Source organism: Leptonychotes weddellii, chromosome 14 (genome assembly GCF_054177405.1).
Source record: "Leptonychotes weddellii isolate Sample4059 chromosome 14, ASM5417740v2, whole genome shotgun sequence".
Lineage (NCBI taxonomy): Eukaryota > Metazoa > Chordata > Mammalia > Carnivora > Phocidae > Leptonychotes > Leptonychotes weddellii.
Window position 1 is genome coordinate 37,907,738 of NC_138382.1, and position 20,559 is coordinate 37,928,296.

The window sequence follows — 20,559 nt, forward strand, 5'->3', positions numbered from 1 at the left end:
GTCTCTATTTTTTTTTTTTAATTTTTTTAAAAAGATTTTACTTCCTTATTTGTCAGAGAGAGCAAGAAAGTGCATAAGCGGGGGAGGGGGGAGGGCGGCAGGCAGAGAGAGAAGCAGGCTCCCCGCTGAGCAAGGAGACCGGTGTAGGACTCAATCCCAGGACCCTGAGATCATGACCTGAGCCGAAGGCAGACACTCAACCGACTGAGCCACCCAGGAGTCCCAACAGTCTATTTTTTGATAGTCTCTCTTTTTTTTTTTTTTTTTTGCCTATTTAGCTTTGACATCTCTTCGCCTTTGGTGCTAAACAGACATCTTATAATGTATATAGACATAAGCTTATTTTTATTTCTCTTGCTGATGACTTAGAGAATTAATGCCTTTCATTGACTTTGGAAATTCTTAGCCACTATTTTTTTTAAGTGTTTTTTTTTTTCTGTTCCTGTTTTTAAAACTTTTATTTTGAAATAATTTTAAACTTACAGAAAGGTTTCAAAAAATAGTACAGAGAGACATATACATAGAATGGCATATTATTTAGCAATGAAAAAGACTAAGTACCAATACATACTAAGCCATGGATGAACCTTAAAAGCAATATGCTAATTGAAAGAAGCCCGTAACAGAAGACCATATATTGTATTATTTCCTTTATAGAACAGGTCTAGAAAAAGCAAATTTATAGAGACAGAAAATAGATTTATGGTTGCCTAGGATTGAGTAGGCTGGGGGGAAATGAGGGATGAATGATCATATTGATTGTGATGATGGTCATGCAACTTTGTATCATACTGAAAACCATCGAATTATACACTTTAGGTAAATTGTAGCACAACCATCCAGTCTAAGAAATTAACATTGGTATAACGCTATGAACTGAATTATGGACTTTATTCAGGCTTCATAGTTTTCCCACTAAAGTTCATTTCCGTTCCAGGATCCAATCCAGGGTCTCATGTTGCATTGAGTTGTCATGTTACCTAGTTCTTCCCATCTGTGCCACTTCCTCAGTCTTCTCTACTTTTCACGATGCTGATCCTTTCAAAGAGTCCTGGTTAGGTCTTTGGTAAAATGTCCTTCAATTTGGGTGTATGTAGTGTTTCCTCATGATTAGATGGAGCTTATGCATTTTTTTTGACAAGAATACTCCAGAAGTAGTATTTCTCAGTGTATCTTATCAGGAGTACATGGAGTTGATATGTTTTATTACTGGTGATATTAACTTTCATCGCTTGGTGATGTTAGCCTCAGTCACTTGGTTAACGGGTTTCTCCACATCACAGTTCCTGTTCTTTCTTCTGTAATTAACCCATTTTTGGAGGAGATACCTTGAGACTATCTAGTTGTCCTGTTTGTCCTCACACTTTTGCCCACTAATTTTAACATCCACCAACAGATCTTGTCTATGACAATTATTCATGTGGTGTTTGTCTAATGGTGATTTTTTTTCTTTCTTTCATTGCTTCTACATTTATCAATCGGAATTTTTCTGTAAGGAAGAGCTGTTCCTTCTTTCTTACTTGTTTATTTATCTATTTATGCCTCTGTGGACTTAGGGGTTTTTATTTGACCATTGGGAACACTTTGAGATTGGCCCCTATGTCCTTTCAACAAGTGCACATTTTTGAACACTTCCCTACTTCTGGCACCATAAGATGCTCCAAACTTAAGTTATATTTTTCTTAGTCCAGTCCTGGAATCAACCCCTTCTCTCAGGGCCCTTCTCAAATGAATCTCCTTTAGGAACTCTTGATAAATATAAGAAAGACTACCTCTTATTGATACTACCTGACTTTGAATTTCTTTTTATGTTTTATAACTCTAATCTCTCTGGTCTATATTTAGGGTAACTTTCTATCTGTTGTGTTAATAATTTCAGTGATTATATTCTTCATTTCTGGAGATCTTATTTGGTTCTTTTCCAGATTTGGTTCTTCTTTTCCATCATGCCATATTCTTTTACTGGTAATTAAATGCCTTGTCTGAAATCTTTTTAATTCTTACAAGTACTTTTGTTTGCTGTTCTGTTATCTGAAGGTCTTAGATGTTTAGTCCTGCTGTTTCTTGTTTTTGTTGATTCTTTCATGTTGGACTGTGTCATAGTTTTTTGAAAAATTTTTTATCATGAACTCCTTTTTAGAGGAGCTTATTTCATTTCATTTTTCTCTGTGAACCACTTGGGTTGTGCGTTATAGGAATTTCCTTTGGGAGTGATCCAGATGCCCCCTAGCTCACTGCTGTTTTTTATGTTAGTGTCTCAGCTCAGTGGTTTTTAGTCCAACCATTACACTAGGGAGTCCGCTCTTTTGAAGGTGCTGGTTTTTTGTGTGTGTTTTTTTTTCTTTTAAGTTTATTTATTTTATTTTAGAGAGGGAGCATACACAAGTGGAGGGAGCAGAGGGAGAGGGAGAGAGAGTCTTAAGCAGACTCCCACTGAGCATAGAGGCCGTCGGGGGGCTTTATCTCAGGACCCTAAGTACATGACCCTGAGCTCATGACCTCGATCGAGATCACTACCTGAGCTGAAACCAAGAGTTGGACACATAATCAACTGCACCACCCAGGCACCCTGAGGGTCTCAGTTCCAACTTCCTGCCTTCTATAGGGCTAAAGGCAGTGTCTCCTCTTTCCCCATGGACATTGAAACACAAGCTATTAGGTTATGGAAACTGACAACTTTCTTACAGTCGCTCAGTGTAGTAATTTGCCTCTTTGTTTCTGGCACTAGGTAATTAACACCACCACCCTCTCCCCATGCTCCCACCCCTACCTTTTTTCCTTCTCAGCTCAGCTATATAGAGCAGAATTTCCTTCTTTATCAGTCACTTCAGGTGTGGCCCATCACATTCTTAGAGCCAGATGTCAATTTGTTTTTTGAACAGACAAGTGATTGGGTAATGAACAGTAGAGGCAGAACAAGCCCGTAAAGGCCAGGACCATGAGCCTGACTAATCTGATATAATTCAATAGATTGTACGGTCACGAGGGTAGTGGATCAGATCCACAGGGTTCCAGGAGATGGATATAGCAAGATGGTAATAGATTAAATTCAAGGAGCCCTCAGGGCCAGGAGATCTCTGCCATGTAGTGTCAAGAATAGCCCAGGGTTGGGAAGGTCCAAGAAAGCAGCCTTCTTTACTAGAGGCTTCCCTGCTTCTGGTTATGGGGGCAAGCCTAGGTTTACAAGTATTCCCTGCAGGTACACCTTGCTCCCGTCTAAGGCCACACTTCCGGCTACGGTTCTGAAATAGCTTCTCCTAGTCCGTATGTACAGTACCATTTTAGGCCTTCGCTTTCAAACTTCCTAGAAAGAAGACTTTTTTTAAAAAAAGTTCTGTGAATCCTTGAATAAACTTGGAGGATGTAGCCTTCCTGCCCACCCAGCCCCCACGAAAAGGGCAAGGCCCTTTTTGTCCTTCTGTCATTGGTGGCCAGACATTCTCTTTGTTGATTTGCAGAGTGCGTCAGAGCATCTGTGAGACCATACCTCCTCAAGGTAGTTTCATTTCTAGAGTATTCAAATGACAAAACTATTGTTGACCAACCTCCCATCTGAGTTACAGTACTTTTCTTTTCCTTGCAGGGTATTTCTCTCTGGATGTCTTTCCATCAACTCACATTAGACATAGCTCAAGTGGAACTCACCATCTCTAGCTCCATCTCCTACAAATGTGCTCCTTCTTCCAGTTTTCCCTTTTTTTTTTTTAAGATTTTATTTATTTATTTGACAGAGAGAGAGCACAAGCAGGGGGAGCAGCAGAGAGAGAGGGAGAAGCAGACTCCCCACTGAGCAGAGAGCCCAGCCCGATGCAGGACTCAATCCCAGAACCTGAGCGGAAGGCAGACACTTGACCAACTCAGCCACCTAGGCGCCCCTCCTTCCTTTTTTTAATGTTACTTTTTTTTTTTTATTAAGATTTTTTATTTATTTGCGAGAGAGAGAATGAGAGACAGCATGAGAGGGAGGAGGGTCAGAGGGAGAAGCAGACTCCCCGCTGAGCAGGGAGCCCGATGTGGGACTCGATCCCGGGACTCCAGGATCATGACCCGAGCCGAAGGCAGTCGCTCAACCAACTGAGCCACCCAGGCGCCCTTAATGTTATTTTTTATTCACCTAGGTCTTTAGTTGCAAAACCTTTCCCTTCCTGATTCATTCTCCAGGTTCATTATTGATTTATTTGTTTGTTTGTTTGACAGAGAGAGACAGCGAGAGAGGGAACATAAGCAGGGGGAGTGGGAGAGGGAGAAGCAGGCTTCCCAGAAGCAGGGAGTCTGATGCGGGGCTCGATCCCAGGACCCTGGGATCATGACCTGAGCAGAAGGTAGACGCTTAACGACTGAGCCACCCAGGCACCCTCTCCAGGTTCTTTTAATTCTTTTATTCTCCATCTCAGATTTAGCATTCCTCAGGTTCCAGTACCATGAGTAGTTGATAAGTACTGATAATCTGTTATATTCTTATTACCATGCTAGGTGAGTGGGGAATGAGAACTATAAGACATGATCATTATCTTCAAAGAACTTAATATCTACTTGAGGAGACAACTTACGTTCACGAAAATAGTGAATAATACTAGACAGTGTATAATTAAATGCTAAATTGGATGGTGCAGAACTTTAAGTGTTAGACGGTGGAGGAAAGAAAGGGATAAAAGGAGGGCTTGAAGTGTAAGAGAAAGCTTAATTGTGGAACTGGGGTTTGAACTGGGTCTTGAAACCCCCCTCAGTTGGAATCAGATGGGCATTGAAAGTGAAGAGAAAGCACGGACAATTAGTGAGTACACTGAGCATGAGATTTGGGGAAAACGTTTGAGGCTCTGTATGTGTTGGGGACCAGTGAGAAATAGGAATTAAGGTTGGGTGACTGCTTTAGCTTTGGCTCTAAGCCTACCAGAAGATTCTTTCAAAGGTAGCATTTTAATTGATTGTTCCCCAGCTCAGAAACCGCTAGAGGCTTCCTTTTCTTTTTTGATTCTGATTCAAACTCATTTTGGGAACCTAGGTCCTCTCTGATCTGTCAGCCTTCCCTCGGTACTTTGCATACCAGTTTTGCGCCCACAACTCGCTTTCTGTTTGTTTTGACCTATGCTTTCCACTTCTCAGGGAGTATCTACCTGATTTCTGTCTATTCCTTCTTCTAGGCCCATCTCTAGGCTTCCTGGATCTTGATGTTCTCTCTGATGACCCTCACACCCAGAGAGCACTTTACTCCTTGGTTCCTCCTGAAACTCTTTGCTTTTGAACACAGTTTAAAATTTAATCATATACCTTTTGCTTCCTGATAATTTAGAATTATATATACATTCTCTTCCTTTTCAGTAGGTGCTAAATTCTGTGGGATGTTAGGTTGTGTTTTATATTCCATTGTTCCTCTTGGTACTTTATGCTACTCTGGGCATATACTCGATGTTGAATTGATAGCTTTGAAAGAATTTGTTTATCTTTTGATTGCAAATACCGATGATTTGTAATATTAGTGCTACTTTGTATAAATGTGCCTACTGACATGCCTGTCACACAGTATTCCCCTTAGTAAATGTGAATTCGATAGAAATTTGTAGTGGGTCCCAAGCCAAAGAACATTTTTCTGCTGTTTCATGGGAAGAAGAAAATAAGAGCAAAAGCATCAAATCCAAGTGTTCTGAGATACTCCTTCTGCGGTCTCCTCCTCAAGCGTCTCCTTAATCTGTGTCCTTAAGTATATATTATTCATTTGTCTTTGACACTTTTCACTTACTTCCTTATGTAGTTTTCCCTAAATAATTTATGTTTGTAGATAGAGATAAATTGTGTGCGTTAATTGAAGCTTAAGAGATGGGAGTATTTTAGAAAGATTGATCCTTGTTAAACTCTATCTAATTGATCTATGTTGGAGCTCTTCTTGCCTGGAGTTTAAAATTTTAATAAAATATCTCTAAGTGAAGAAATCATCTGTTGTAGTTGGAATCAAATTTAAGAAGACATTTGATTCTCCAGAAAATCAGATAGTGAAATGAACTAAGAACACTTGGTTTAGAAAATTGGGTTGAGTTAAAAATAACATTTTTGTTGGGCTGTAGTTTTATTTTGTCATTTAACAGCCTCTTAAAGAATCTGAAGTGACTTTTAAAGCAAAGTTTTAAAGTATTTTATTTATTTGGTTAGTTAGGTTAGTTAGTAAGCTCTCTGCCCAACATGGGGCTTGAACTTACGACCACCCAGATCAAGAGTTGCTCACTCTACCAGCTGAGCCAGCCAGGTGCCCAAATTATTATTTTAAATAATACAGCTGTTCTCCTGCCTCCTTTAAATGTTTGTAAGATGATTTGAGCATGTTCAATTTATATATATTAGCATGTCAATTTTCTGAATGCTGACACAATTGCAGCAGGGCTGAAAAGCCTACAAAAGCTGCAGATACCTGCCTTTAGAAACGTTCTAACATTATCTTACCCTTCTTTGTTTCAGAGAATGGTTCTTCAACAACATACATAGCTAATCTAACTCGAGTGTGCACACGGGCATGCATGCACATGTACACGTGGGAGAGTTTTAGTTCCTTGGTTAGCAAAATAAAGTAGTAAAGAAGCTGTCATGTGAGTCAGGCTGGACCTTCTTCAACCACAGTTTATATTGGTTTAAATCATTTCTTTTGAGGAGTGATACCTTACCAAGTCTTAACTTCTGGGAATGTTCTTGTTCTTTCCTGGTTTCCTTATAATGAAAGATAGTACTCGGTACTAATGGCCTCCTATCAGTTGGGATTTTGTTAGGCATTGACTCTTTCATTTGCTTCACAGGTCGTTTGCATTCGCTCAACTTGGAACGCGCTCTCCCCAAAGCTCAGCTGTGACACGAGACCTCTCATTTTGAAGACCCTCAGTGAACTGTTTTCTCTCGTTCCTTCCTTAACAGTCAATACGGCTGAATATGAGGTACGCATTTGGAGGTCAATACATTTTCTGTTTCTACATTGAAAAGATATGGGCTTTATAATAACTTAGGGAAAAAGATATTCATACTCTTTGTTTGCCAAAAATCCTTTAACACTTTTTGTTCTAAGGACATGATATCTTTATGGACTGCTAGGAATAGGAGACTATCCATCCTTATCAATTCTGTGTCTTTAGGGTTTATTTACATAAAGGGTATCAAATTTTTATTATGAGACTATAGCCAAAATTTTAAAAAGTATGTAATAAATAAAATTAAAAGTCAGTATGTTAAAAATATAGGGTTTCTAAAATAATGGAATTCCTGAGGCCAAAAGTTTAAATTCATTTTATTAGTGTTTTTAGTTCTAAAAAAATACAGACTTTAATAGGGCAGGGCAGAATCTCCTATAGTATAGACATGTTGTCATTTGTGTTTTGCTTCTAGGTTTCCCATAAAGATTTGATTTTTACACGTTAGTTCACATTTCCTATATACATCTGTACGATGAGGGTGATTGTAAAATCAGACTATCTTAGGAGAGGAAAATAACTTTATGAGCTGCTTGGTATTTGTCATTGCAGTAAACTCAAACACTTGGTGGAAGATGCTTTGTTATAAGATCCATATATTCTGTTTAGCATTTTCTGTATTATCTCTTCTTGAAATGAGTGAAATGAGCGGGTGGTGAATTCATTTATGTCTCCACTTTTGTAGCCATATTCCCACTCATGCTTACCTTTTCTCTTTTTCCATTAAAGCGCAGCGATTGATTTTCACTTGAGATCTTTGTGAACTTTTAGTTTGATTTAGTGCTTCACAGATAAACTACCTCCCCCACAAGAATCCAGTAATAGTCCCTTACATGCTTTAGATTATGTGATAAGGCAGGATTATAAGATAATACTTCTTCTAATCATTCTTAATGCTGCACAGCAAATAAAATCAAATTTGTCCTTCCTGAGGATACAGTACCTGGCATCGTGCCTGGCATATAACACACATTCAGTTAAGTAGTTACTGAATGAATGATTCAACCAGTATAGGATGAGTTTATTCTCATATTTGAGGTTTTGTTTTAGGGTATTAAAAAAAAAAAGAATCCATTGGAGACTCCTAGAGTATATAGTTTACCGATAGTCTTTTTTTATGGAGACTGTTATGATATATGCCCTTACATTGTCCGAAAGTGTGCTGGGCTACTGACAAAGAGCTAAGACTAAAAGCCAAAGTGAGGATGTGTTGTGTATATCTATTTTCTGTTTTCAAGGACTGAACTCATATACCTGTGTATTGCTTGTACTTTGACTTATTCAGATTTTATTACAGGTTAATTTATGGACTGCTTTTTGTGTTGGTTTCTTTTGTTTGCTTACCAATGGCTGTAAAGTGTGTGTGTGTGTGTGTGTGTCTTCTTCAAATTTACATTTTTGTCCACCGGTGTCTTATTTTGGTTTATCTTCATGCTTGTGTTAATACTAAGGTTCCTCTGTTGCTCAGATAGACTGCTTTGGAGCCATTCTATCCATCAATTTCCTCCCAGTAAGAGAGAGCCATTCAGTAACCGTAGTCCACTTGGAAGCAGAAGTCAAGAAATGTGGAGAGAGACTTCTGTCCATCTGTCTCATTCTGTCTGGCTGGCTCTTTCTCTGTCTCTCCCTGTTCCTCTCTTTCCCCCCATTTCCGCCTCTCTCAGCCCCAGTCCCTTCCTTTCTCCTTCCCTCTTTTCTCTCTCCCTATGTGTATTTAAATAATGTGTTCTCCGTTAACTGCTTAGAGTTTGGATATAATTTTCCCAGAGCATTCCTTTGATCATTGTTCTTCCCAGTAACCTCAGCGTCTTGTGTTTGCCTAAAATGGAGTCCAACCTCTCTATACCTAATCAGTCAGGCCTTTTTGAATCCGGCCTCACTCTACCTTTTTGCCTCCTGCACTCTAGGAAAACTAAACCGTTTGGAATGTTTTTTTTCTGTCTCCAAACTTTTCTATTTCTTTTCCTCTGTGCATGTTCTTCTCTCTGTCAGAATTGCCTTTTTTTTAAATCCCCAATTTTAAAATCTGTTTTAGAAAATAATTGGTTTAATTCATCCCATTTTTTGCAAATTTTTTGTGCAAGCAGGGGTCTGTTGCTATAGACTTGATTCTTTATACTGTTCTTTATACTGTTCTAAGAACATTTATTTCTGTTTCATACTACAGGTATATGTATATATATTATTTTCCCCATTAAACTATAAGCTTGTTGCAAATAGAGACCATGTTTCAATTAGTGTATTTTCTGAATGGCTTTGCTAAGTGCTTGTACATCCATTCATTGACTCAGAATATATTTAGTGAAGCTGTCCTAGGCTTTAGAAATTCTAATACATAATAGATATTCTTTTTAAGTACCTATTATATTCCCACCACTCTTCTCATTACTTTATACCAATTCGTTCTAATATCTCATTGGAAGGTATTATTTTCATTTTAGAGCTAAAGAATCTGAGGTTTTGAGAGGTACATCCATTCATTAAATATTTATTGAGTACCTGCTACATGCCAGACAAGGAGCTTGAATAATGTTGTAGTTTCTAAACAAAGGCTGGTGTTTAAGCCCAGGACATTTAGCTCCATAGCCTCTGTTTTCTCATTAGACCATATTGTCAGTCCCTGCCTTTCAAAAGCTCAAAAGTTGGCAAAAGAGTTGGATATAAGCAATAATAATTATAATAACATTTGATGAGTACACTTAATCAGAGGGCTACGAGAGTATGGTGGTGAAAGTGACTAGCATTCTAGAAGGAATCGAATGAAACCTTACTTAGTTGGTGCTATTAGACTAGGTTCTTAAAGAATTTAAAATAATGTTGCTTTTCATTGAAGTCTAAGAATTAGAATATACAAAGACAAGGAGGTATAGAACATTCTATGACTTAGGAGGGCAAGAAGTTAGATGTGATTGAAATGAAGACGACATTGAGCCAATGTTGGAAGATAAATGGCTTTTTAAGCTCATTACTTATTAAATATTTGTCACTTGAGGAACTGGGCTTTATGGCCTTTATTTTTCTGGACTTTATGGTCCAGGCTTTTGAAATGCAAAAGACAGTCACTGTCCTAAAGAGTGTAAATCTAGTAGGGAGTTAACAACATACACAGATAATCATACTGGATGCTAGAGTGTGCCATGGGCCATATGGCCACTTGGTGAAGGGAGTACTCTCTTCTGGGTAGAGGATCAGGAACAGTGGCACGAAAGAGGGGAGTGAAATTTGTACTAGGTAGGACTTGAGAGGTCAGCCAAAAAACGTTTAGGTTTCTAAATTTAATATTAACATACTGTGTTTAAAATGTCCATGTGTTTCCATGATGCATCTCTTTCTGAGTATTTTCACCTTATGAATGATGGCTAAATATAGATTAAGTCAATCACTAGTGGTATACTTTTGAGTGAGTTAATTTTCACTCTTTGCTACTTTGGATTGTTCCCAGTTTTGTCTTCATCTTAACAATTTATTGTGATGTTTATTGCTTTTTCAGAATTTTAAAGTTCAAGTCCTCAGCTTCCTCTGGACCCACACTCAAAACAAGGTACTATCACAAGGGTGTTAGTGAAACGGAACCAAGCTGAGAAAGAACTGTGAAATAAGACTCTTGAAATAAAAAATATAACTCGAAATGATGGCTTCATGATATTAAAAGAATTGTGACGTTAATGAGTTTAGGTTTTAGAAATTCTTCTCAATTTACGCCCGTTAACACATTTTTGTCATGAAGTGCACTTCATTACTTTGTGTTGCTTTGTGAAGCTGACAGATGTGGAGACTGCTGTCGTTGTGTCATTTTTTTTTTTAATGGCCCTTCCCCTTTCCTGCTTTGCCCCTCCCCTGCCAACAAGCACATCAAGCAAACAGAAAGTCCAGTTCAGTTTTTTTAGATATCATTTCCAATCAAGGAGTACAGAGAGGAGGGTGTCTGTCAGTGATGTTCTACTAGACTACTAGACTCAAGACTGTAGGAGCTGAGATTCCCAAGGGCTAACTTTCCTGGTTAGTAGCTAGAGAATCAGAACCTAATTCCAACCTATCAGACTCCATTTCCTCACACTCCTCCCAGCCAACCCTATCACGTCATGGGGGACCTGAGCGATTTTGAGTTACTTTATGTTTAATGTCCAAACTAGGATAAAAATTGAGTGCTTCTGATCTCCCTATCCACTGCTGTTTTCTCTCTATTTTCAGTCGGGACACGGTAAGCAGGGCTTGAGTATCATTTCCAAAGCACTGACTCTAGAACTTTGAGGTTGGTGCGGTAAGATTTTCTTCGTTCCTCCAGAGTTGATGTGTAATGTGTATTGTTTCTTTTGTTTGTCTTACCGGTACCCTGTCTAGGACCCCGTTGTGGCAAATGCCGCATATAAATCTCTGTCACACTTCAGTGCTGGAGAACACACCATTCTTCATCTGCCTGAAGAGGTAGGCCTGGGTTTTATAACTTTATTTGTATCTCCTCTCTTAGAAGATTTTTACCTGAGATGGAACTCTAAATATGTGCTCTATAAAAAAATAAGAATTTATATTTATTATTTGTTTAACCTGTAAAAGACCACAGAGGCCTTAGACCTCACAGATAATGAATTTAAATCTCTTTGAGGCTGATGGAAACCACCTATGGTGCACCCAAAGTCTCTGTAGGTGACTGGGTATAGGACTGCATGCCTGGGCCCCTAGCTTATTGGTCCAGAAGATCTGTGTCCCCATAGCAACTGTTTTGCCCAATTGGTATTCCATCTTGGACTTTAAATCCAAGCATGGCCTGCATCGACTAAAGTTGGTGCAGCCTGGGGACGCCTGGGTGGCTCCGTCAGTTAAGCGTCTGCCTTCGGCTCAGGTCATGATCCCAGGGTCCTGGGATCGAGTCCCACATCGGGCTCCTTGCTCAGCAAGGGGCCTGCTTCTCCCTCTGCCTGCCTCTGTCTCTCTGATAAATAAATTTAAAAAATCTTAAAAAAAAAAAAATATTAAAGTTGGTGCAGCCTGTGCAGCCAAAGATCCTTATTTGTGATACAAAATTGAGATGCCCCATCCAGAAAAAATCTATTTCTTAGTTTAGTATAAAAAGACATATAGGTTAGCCCCAGGGAACTGGATGAGGAAAGCATCGCTCTTTTAAGGGTTAACACATTGTGGGACACTATCTTGGTTTTTTTTTTTTAATTTATTTTATTTTATTTTTTTAAGATTTTATTTACTTATTAGAGAGTGCGCACAAGCAGGGGGAACGGCAGGCAGAGGGAGAAGCAGGCTCCCCGCCGAGCAAGGAGTCTGATGCGGGACTTGGACCCAGGACCCTGGGATCATGACATGAGCCAAAAACAGATGCTTAACCGACTGAGCCACCCAGGCATCCCAAAACTGATTAAAAACATACAGCCTTTTCTAATATCTACTGAACAGAACCAGCTTTAAATTATTCGGTTATGTTAACGAGCTAAGTGTACGATTTCACATTTCGTGTTGCTGCTAATTCAAATGCATACAAATGTTTGAGTGCCTCTAGAGTGTAAGGCAAACATTGTGTTAGAAGTTATGTGAAATGTTACCCAGAATCTGTGCTTAGGTCAAATGGCTTAAGAAGTTTTGGTACAAATTTCTTGGTACCCTAAGGCATTCAAATGGGTTGACTTTTTCTTTGGGATTGAGTTTACACAGAGGTTAGATGCCAGTAGGAACAAGGCAGACTTGTGTTGAATGACTTGAATTGGAGGGACTGATAAAAAGGCTCTTGTGAAACCAAATCCTAAGTCAGGCAGGATTTCTCATGTTGAGGATGCAGACACAGAGTGGCCAGCTTATTGTGTGGTTATCACAATGAGAGGTATTCTGTGACTCATAAAATTAAAAAAAGATGGGACTCAGACTGCACTATGGTGACTAGCAATACTTCTTTAAAAAAAGGAAAAAAAAGCTACCTGTAAATTTTGTATGGAAACTACCAGTAAATTGGCTACAACATCTGCAGAGATACCTTTTATTATTATTAATTTAATGAGCAATTGCTAAGTTAGATCACAGCATAATAATTACCTTACTTTTAGCTATTATTCATGAAATATTCCCTCTGGAGTAGTAGGTTTCATTAAATAACTCCCACATACTCTTTTTTTTTTTTTTAAAGATTTTATTTATTTATTTGATAGAGAGAGACACAGTGAGAGAGGGAACACAAGCAGGGGGAGTGGGAGAGGGAGAAGCAGGCTCCCCACAGAGCAGGGTGCCTGATGTGGGACTCGATTCCAGGACCCGAGCCGAAGGCAGTCGCTTAACCGACTGAGCCACCCAGGCACCCAACTCCCACATATTCTTGACTGTTTAGTCTCTACCTCTTTACATATTGATATGTTTATATCTGTTCCTACTTTGGTGTTTCTATTCAGTTTCTGATTGTGCTTTTTGGTTTATGCTCAGGTAAGTGCTCTGCTCAGGCAGATATTAAATACTTTTTTTTTTTTTAAGATTTTTTTTTAAATTTATTTATTTGACAGAGAGAGCGAGGGAGCACAAGCAGGGGGAGTAGGAGAGGGAAAGGGAGGAGCAGGCTCCCCGCCAAGCAGGGAGCCTGACGCGGGGCCCGATCCCAGGACCCTGAGATCATGACCTGAGCCGAAGGCAGACGCTCAACCATCTGAGCCACCCAGGTGCCCCCAGATATTAGATACTTTCTTAATCTAATTCTTCAATATTCTCTGATCCCTGAGGAGCCATAAATACAGCTCTTTATACCTTCCAACGTAAAGGGTAGTGATAGAGTTGGGTTTCTATATATGCTTGGGTTTTCAACTTTAGAATGTGAAGAACTATAAAGGAAATCTCTAAAATTTATCCTTTTTCTGCCACGCTTCTCAACCTTTTTGCTACCCTTACCCCCTTCTGGGATTCGGCTTATTCCTCAGAGTAACAATGGCTCACTATAGTGGATATTCTCAATTAGGTTTAAGATGAGGGGACATAAGTGATTTAAAAGAGTCCATCTTTGACCTCCAGTTTCTGATATAGACAACCTGCCTCCTCATGGAGAATTATTGCTTCTGGGACTGCACAATGCATTCTTCTTCTTTTTATTGATGACTGAGTTTCCCTTTGGCTGTTTGAATACCTAAGGACTAAAAAGTCCAGCAAATGGTCAGTGTGTCATATCCCAAACAAGACCCCAAAAGCTAAGGATACAAGTGAGTCAGGTCCCCACCTCCGTCTGGTAGTTGATAGCAGTGAGGTGAAACTGAGGCTCATCTTCTGTAAAACCATATTTTCAATGATTTGAAAGTCCCTGCCAGGTAGGGTCTTTTACAGTGTAAAAAACCAAGATTCTTCCTTGTTGTCAGAGATTACTCACTCTGCACCAAGGCTTACTCACAAAACTGAAGGTTACCTCTGTACCTTTCCAGTAAAAGTACATCCACATTCTGTGGGTTTGTGGAAACTTGTGAAATATCTTTTAATGAGAGTGCTGTGAATTTCAAATAGAAAGAAACAGCAGAAAGATACATTGTATCCTTATCAACATTGCTACTTTTATGGATAATTCAGCTACTTTTGTAAGTACTAGGTCTCTTTAAATTTACTAAAGATAGATTTCTTTGTTCATTGTTGACCAATGATCAATTTAAGCTGTGAAACTTGTTGAAAGCTCACAGGTTAATAGAACAAAAGATGTTAGGGGAGTGGCAGATATCAGTTAGGGTTGCATGAAACATTACAGGTAAGGTAGGATGGAAAATGTCAATGATTAGTAGAGCTGAATAAGATACCATGTGAGTTAGGGAATTTGAATATCAATTAACTCATGTTTCTTGTCATTGGTTTGTTATTAGGAAGTTCTGTGGGATTATTAATGATAGACACTTCACACTTGCATCGGTTTAGCAATTATTTATTGGGCATACACTAAGTACTAGGCCATTTTATAATGTGGGAATGTTGAATGAATCCATATGTTTTGTTGGTTGGTAAAAGCGTCATTGTTAATCACTTGAAACATGCAACTCTAAAGTTGGTCAAAAAGTTTCAGGGGGCTTTTTTGAGGACTTGTTGATTCCAATATTAAGAAATGGACACAAATGATTTTTCTCCTTTAGTTTGTATTTTTTGTTCTGCTTAGCTATTTATCCTTCTCCTCTGCCTTCTTTAATGTCCCCCCAACCGAATAAAACAAAACAAACAAAAACAAACAAAATACAGAGAATTGATCTTCTGGTGAAACAATCAGTAATGGATGAACCTTTAGGTAGAAGATTCATTTTTGTCTCTCACTTGGGTTCATTAAAAAAATATTTAGTTGTTTAAAAATTAAACTTTTTTTTTTTTTAAAGATTTTATTTATTTATTCATGAGAGATAGAGAGAGAGAGGCAGAGGCAGAGGGAGAAGCAGGCTCCCCACGGAGCAGGGAGCCCGATGCGGGGCTCGATCCCAGGACCCTGGGATCATGACCTGAGCTGAAGGCAGACGCTTAACCGACTGAGCCACCCAGGCGTCCCTAAAAATTAAACTTTTTATTTTAGAGATCTTAAGATAGATTGTGTTATTGATTTCTGGAGTTAATTTTAGAGGTGAGTAATGTAAGAGAACTCATTATGTATCCTGAGTTGGTATTAATATGGTGTAACCTGTTTGGCTTTCATTTAAGTGAATGTCACTGCATTCATCAGAAGCTGTTTCTCTTTTTAAATAAATTTATGTGGATACTTGATGTGTTCTAAATAAAATCCTGTGTTTATGCACAAACTCCTGGATTTCCATAGGTTATACACTAGAAAATACGGTTAAAAGGTTATCTGGCTCAGGGCGCCTGGGTGGCTCAGTTGGTTAAGCGACTGCCTTTGGCTCAGGTCATGATCCTGGAGTCCCTGGATCGAGTCCCGCATCGGGCTCCCTGCTCGGCGAGGAGCCTGCTTCTCCCTCTAACCCTCCCCTGTCTCATGCTCTCTCTCTCTATCTCATTCTCTCTCTCTCAAATAAATAAATAAAATCTTTAAAAAAAAAAAGGTTATCTGGCTCAGAACCTGTAGAGGAGGCATTTTGTAGGATAAGCTTTCCAATATTCAATTTGAAGCAGATTCTAAAAGTAATTTATCATTTTCTCTTTGGCTCTCCACTTAAGTTTTTTCAACAAAGCTTAGCTATAATTGGAAGGGTGTAGTTGTGTGTGTATGTACATGTGTGTGCACGCGCACGTGTGTGTATGTATTTTAAATATGTGTGCAGTTTTCCTGGATGTTTTAGTAGCTAATGTAATATAATTACCAAAATGTTATAATTTTAAAGGTATTCTTTTACATGACGTCTCTTGATTTTTCTTAGTTGTACGCACATTCATCTTATTCAGTCGTTACACACAAAGCAAGTGAAAAGCCTGGGGCTAGCATAGAGAAGCTGGAACAAATATTTCTTTAAGGGGTGAGCAGAGGAAGAGGGAAATGTAATGAAACCAGGGTCCAACAATAAGTGCTAATATGTTCAGGAGAATTAACTCGCCTTTGAAGACACAAATCACACCATTCTAAGTCGGCAGAGTATATCAGCTATTCTTAAATGACAGTACATCTGTAGTTTCTTTGTTAAAATATATGCATATGTAAGATGCAGACATACGCTCTTTACCACATGGCAGATAAATTAATATAGGCATCCAGTTATGTGAATGTAAAATTAGACACCATAAGATAGATGAGTGGATCGTTATTTTTTATTTCCAACCTAGTAGGTCTGTCTTTATCGTTTCTAAGAAATATTGATGGCTTGGGTGCTGTGACTCATTTTAAGTAATTTAGGTTGACCGAACTGAAAGACTGGGCGGGCTAAAATAAGTGCAAAAATAATCCTATCCCTTTTACATTAAATAATTCTGGAATTGGAAGCATTTGGTCATTTGCCATAGTTCCTACACCAGTTAAGATCCCTCTGAAGGTGGTGACAGCTTCCAGCTTCCACTGCCCCCCTCCCTTTTCCTCTACCACCTCCTTCTTATAACCTGCCTTCCTTCCAACCTTCCTCTTTCCCTTCTTCTGTTCTTATTCAGCAGCTTTATTGAGCTATAATTCTCATTCCATATAATTCACCCATTTAAAGTGTACGATTCGGTGATTTTAGTATATTCAAAGATCTGTGCAACTAATCGCAGAGCAACCACAATCTAATTTTAGAACATTTTCTTAGTAGTCAATCCCCATCACCCCTTTCCCTTCCCACAGCCCTAAGCAGCTGTTAATCTACTTTCTGTCCCTCAATTTGCCTAACCCAAACCTTTCCTATAATGAAATCACATAGTATGTGGTCTTTTGTGACTGGCTCCCTTCACTTAGCATAATGGTTTCAAGGTGCATTCATCTCTAGCACGTATCTGTACTTCACACCTTTGTATGACTGAATAATAAAACATTGGGTAGATATGCCACATGTCGTTTACGTATTTATCAGATCATGGACATTTGAGTTGCTCCCATTTGGGGGCTATTATGAATAGTGCATTCACACATGTATGCAAGTTTTTACGTGATTGTATATTTTCATTTCTCTCGATTCTATAGCTAGGAGTGGAATTACTGGGCCATGCGGTAACTCTGTTGAACTTTTTGAGAAACTGCCATACTGTTTTCCAAGGGGGCTGAGCCATTTTATATTCCCACCAGCAGAGTAGGAGTGTTCTGATTCCTCCATATCCTCACCATCCCTCTGAATTTTCATGGTAATTTACATGTTTACCTCTGTTTACCTTTCAGCTCCCCAAATGTCCCGCCATTTGTACACAGGGTGTATGTCAGAGCTTCCAGCGCTTGGATACCCTGGTGTGGTAGCTGGCATTACCCGTGGAGTCTCGGGCTGTAAACATTGTTGTCTGTTTCCCCCTGTATGCTCTTCAAATATTATTTTCAATTTGTACTATGATGTGTAAACAGGAAGCAAGGCAAACGAAACCAGGACCAACTCCTTTTGTGGATCTTCTTAGGCAACTGGGACTGGTTAGGATCGCTAAAATAACTCCTGATGATACTAAACCTGGCCCATTCACAGTATGTACACAGACCAGAGACACTTGGAAAACCCCCACTTGTGAGAGCCTAAAGGGTTGCAAATGTGCCCGAGTTTCTCCAGTAAGCATTGATACCCACAAATGCTCTCTTGCCCTGTGTGGAGCATACATTATTGTTATCTCTGTAATTATGGCTGGCTCAGTCCTCTGAGAATTAGGTACTCAATATTGAATCAGAATTAAATCATGTCTTGGAAAATGCTCGGGTAGTCAGGTTGCTTTTATTCCTTCACTAGTGAAGAGAACACTAGTTATGGTTGAAAGGCTTCATTGGATTTGAGGTTATTATACTTAAGAGAAGCATTTCCTCTCTGTTTTCTTTTATCCCCCTGCAAGAATCCTGACTCAGTGCAGTTCCTAAATGGAACAGTGCTTTGGGGACCTATGAAGAAGGCAGTCTGCAAGAATTGTTAATTATTTCTAAAAATAACTCCGGGAGACAGGCTAATGGTAATGACTGGGTTCTGGCACTTTATGGTTATAGCAACCACTTTTATATATTTTGATTCCTCCCCTTATGCTTAATTATCTCCATGTGGGCATTGTGATGGTGTGTCATTGAAAGTATTAAAAATTTAATTAATTGCTTGACAGTTGTATCTTGTAGAAACTGCAATAGTGGTAATCTTTTTACATTTTAAAATTTTTGGTTCAAACAAACCTAAATTTTTGGTTCAAATAAAACCTTCAAATTGCAAATTAGACACAGTAAAGTATAGCTACCAGTGTTTTTATATTCTATAGCAACAAACTGCCAAGTCTAAACGAAAGTCAACTAACGCATTCTGTCCTTTCCTGATCTCTAGTATATATTCTACTGGAAGATTTTAAGATTTTAAGCTTTGCCGTAGAGATATGGCTAGAATCAGAAGTTAAAAAAAAAGTATTCCGACAAGGCAAATATTTAATTACAAACCATAGAAGTTCAATATATTGAATGTGTCAGTGTTTGCATTTTATTGTCAGATGGCGTAAAATTTTATTAGTGTTCTATAATAATCATCGCTTACGCTGGCTTATGGTAATTTTCTTAGTATATTATCATTAGTTCTTTACATGGATCTGGGATTGTATCTACTAAGATAGAGTTTATCACTCAGTTAATCTGAAAATGAATAGATACTTTAAAATTAATTTTCAGTGGTCTTTTGACATTACAGTGCAATGAGTCTAACTCAGTTTTTAAATCTCGACATAAAAAGTGCAAGGAAAAGATTTTACATAATGTTTTAGTATTGCCTTCTCTGTCATTTCAGATAAGGCCCGAAATCCCTACTCCCGATGAGCTAGATGAAGACGAAGATGATGAGGGCGATGAGAAGGATGTGGATCTTTCTGTTCCTGGCTCTTGCTATCTCAAACTGTTGTCACTTACTGCTCCTTTGGTCTTACCAGGTGACTCCTATATAGTGGCAGGGAAGCCAGCATTTTTCAGGGATTTTACCTGTCTGATTGTGTTCTTTTGTGATGTGTACATATGATAGCTTACTTTAATTATGGCTTACTTTCTGTCTGAAAGGCATGACGTATCCATCTGTTGTAGAGGGACTGCCTGAGGTAGTGATGGTGTTCAGAACACACTGAAAAGCGTTAGAGTTGAACAAAATTGAACCAGAAAACTAGTTTAAACAACCATTTTCAGCGAGAAATTAAAATTCATTTCAAAAGCTATATTCTACGAGACCAGTTTGCAATGGGACTTTAAGTCGCTGGCTCCAATAATAGTTCTTTATTCTATAAGCTAAATGAAAAGATGGTTAGACTCTTCAGAGACTTACTGGGTACTTTCATTTATGAATTTATTCTTTCTTTAGAATTATTCCAAAGATGGTATCAATATTTGAGAGCTGCAAATTAATGGTTTAAAAAATGGATTAAATTGTTTGATCATTCCATTTTGATAAAAAGCTGACAGGACCTTGACATTTAAAGAAATTATTCTAATTATATCTAATTATTCTAATTCAGTCTTAGCCAACATTTTGCCGAGCGTGCATCTATTACCTTGTTCTGTCCCAATTCTACCTTAAATATACATGGATGTATAAAGTCAATTTCTGAAAATTAAGTTCAGTACACTCAAGAAATGTCATCTGGTCAATCATAATCTCAATATCCTATACTAGGGGACATTTTTTCCCTTGGTTTCACCCTACACAGAGATTTCCTGAGGAATTCAGGCAAATATATATTATCTGGTTTTAGACAAAGCTCCTGTCCCTTCCTTTTCTCTTGATGTCCAGAACAAGCCTTAAAGATTTATTCCCTGGTCCTCTCTTCTGTCCTTCCCCACTTCCGGAAAGCTCTTCAGAGTCTAGGACCCCTTTGCTGTTTTAATGGTCCTAGGAAGGAAATAACTGTTATCCAGAGTTCCTCCTGTGTCCCAAAATCACCTTAGAGGGAAAAGTTCTTTTGGGCTTTTTAAATGACGTTGTTCCCCTTTCTCCACACCCTCTCCAACATTTGTTGTTTCTTGCCTTGTCAATTTTTGCCATTCTAACTGGTGTAAGGTGGTATCTCAGTGTGGTTTTGATTTGAATTTCCCTGATGGCTAATGATGTTGAACATTTTTTCATGT

The 20,559-nt window shown here is 38.6% G+C and overlaps 1 protein-coding gene across 6 annotated transcripts in view; it reads left to right on the forward strand.

Moving 5' to 3' along the window:
* The window catches only part of FOCAD (focadhesin), a 305,106-nt gene that overhangs the window by 173,794 nt on the left and 110,753 nt on the right, over nucleotides 1-20,559 (forward strand). For all 6 annotated transcript variants that reach the window (XR_014140004.1, XM_081803024.1, XM_081803027.1 and 3 more), the window contains 4 exons: nucleotides 6,780-6,914; nucleotides 10,435-10,485; nucleotides 11,286-11,369; nucleotides 19,238-19,376. Coding sequence is in view for 5 of the 6 variants with exons in the window: in XM_081803024.1 (XP_081659150.1) it covers nucleotides 6,780-6,914; nucleotides 10,435-10,485; nucleotides 11,286-11,369; nucleotides 19,238-19,376 (409 nt within the window). In the remaining variant the exon portion in view is untranslated. The remainder of the gene's footprint in view (nucleotides 1-6,779; nucleotides 6,915-10,434; nucleotides 10,486-11,285; nucleotides 11,370-19,237; nucleotides 19,377-20,559) is intronic.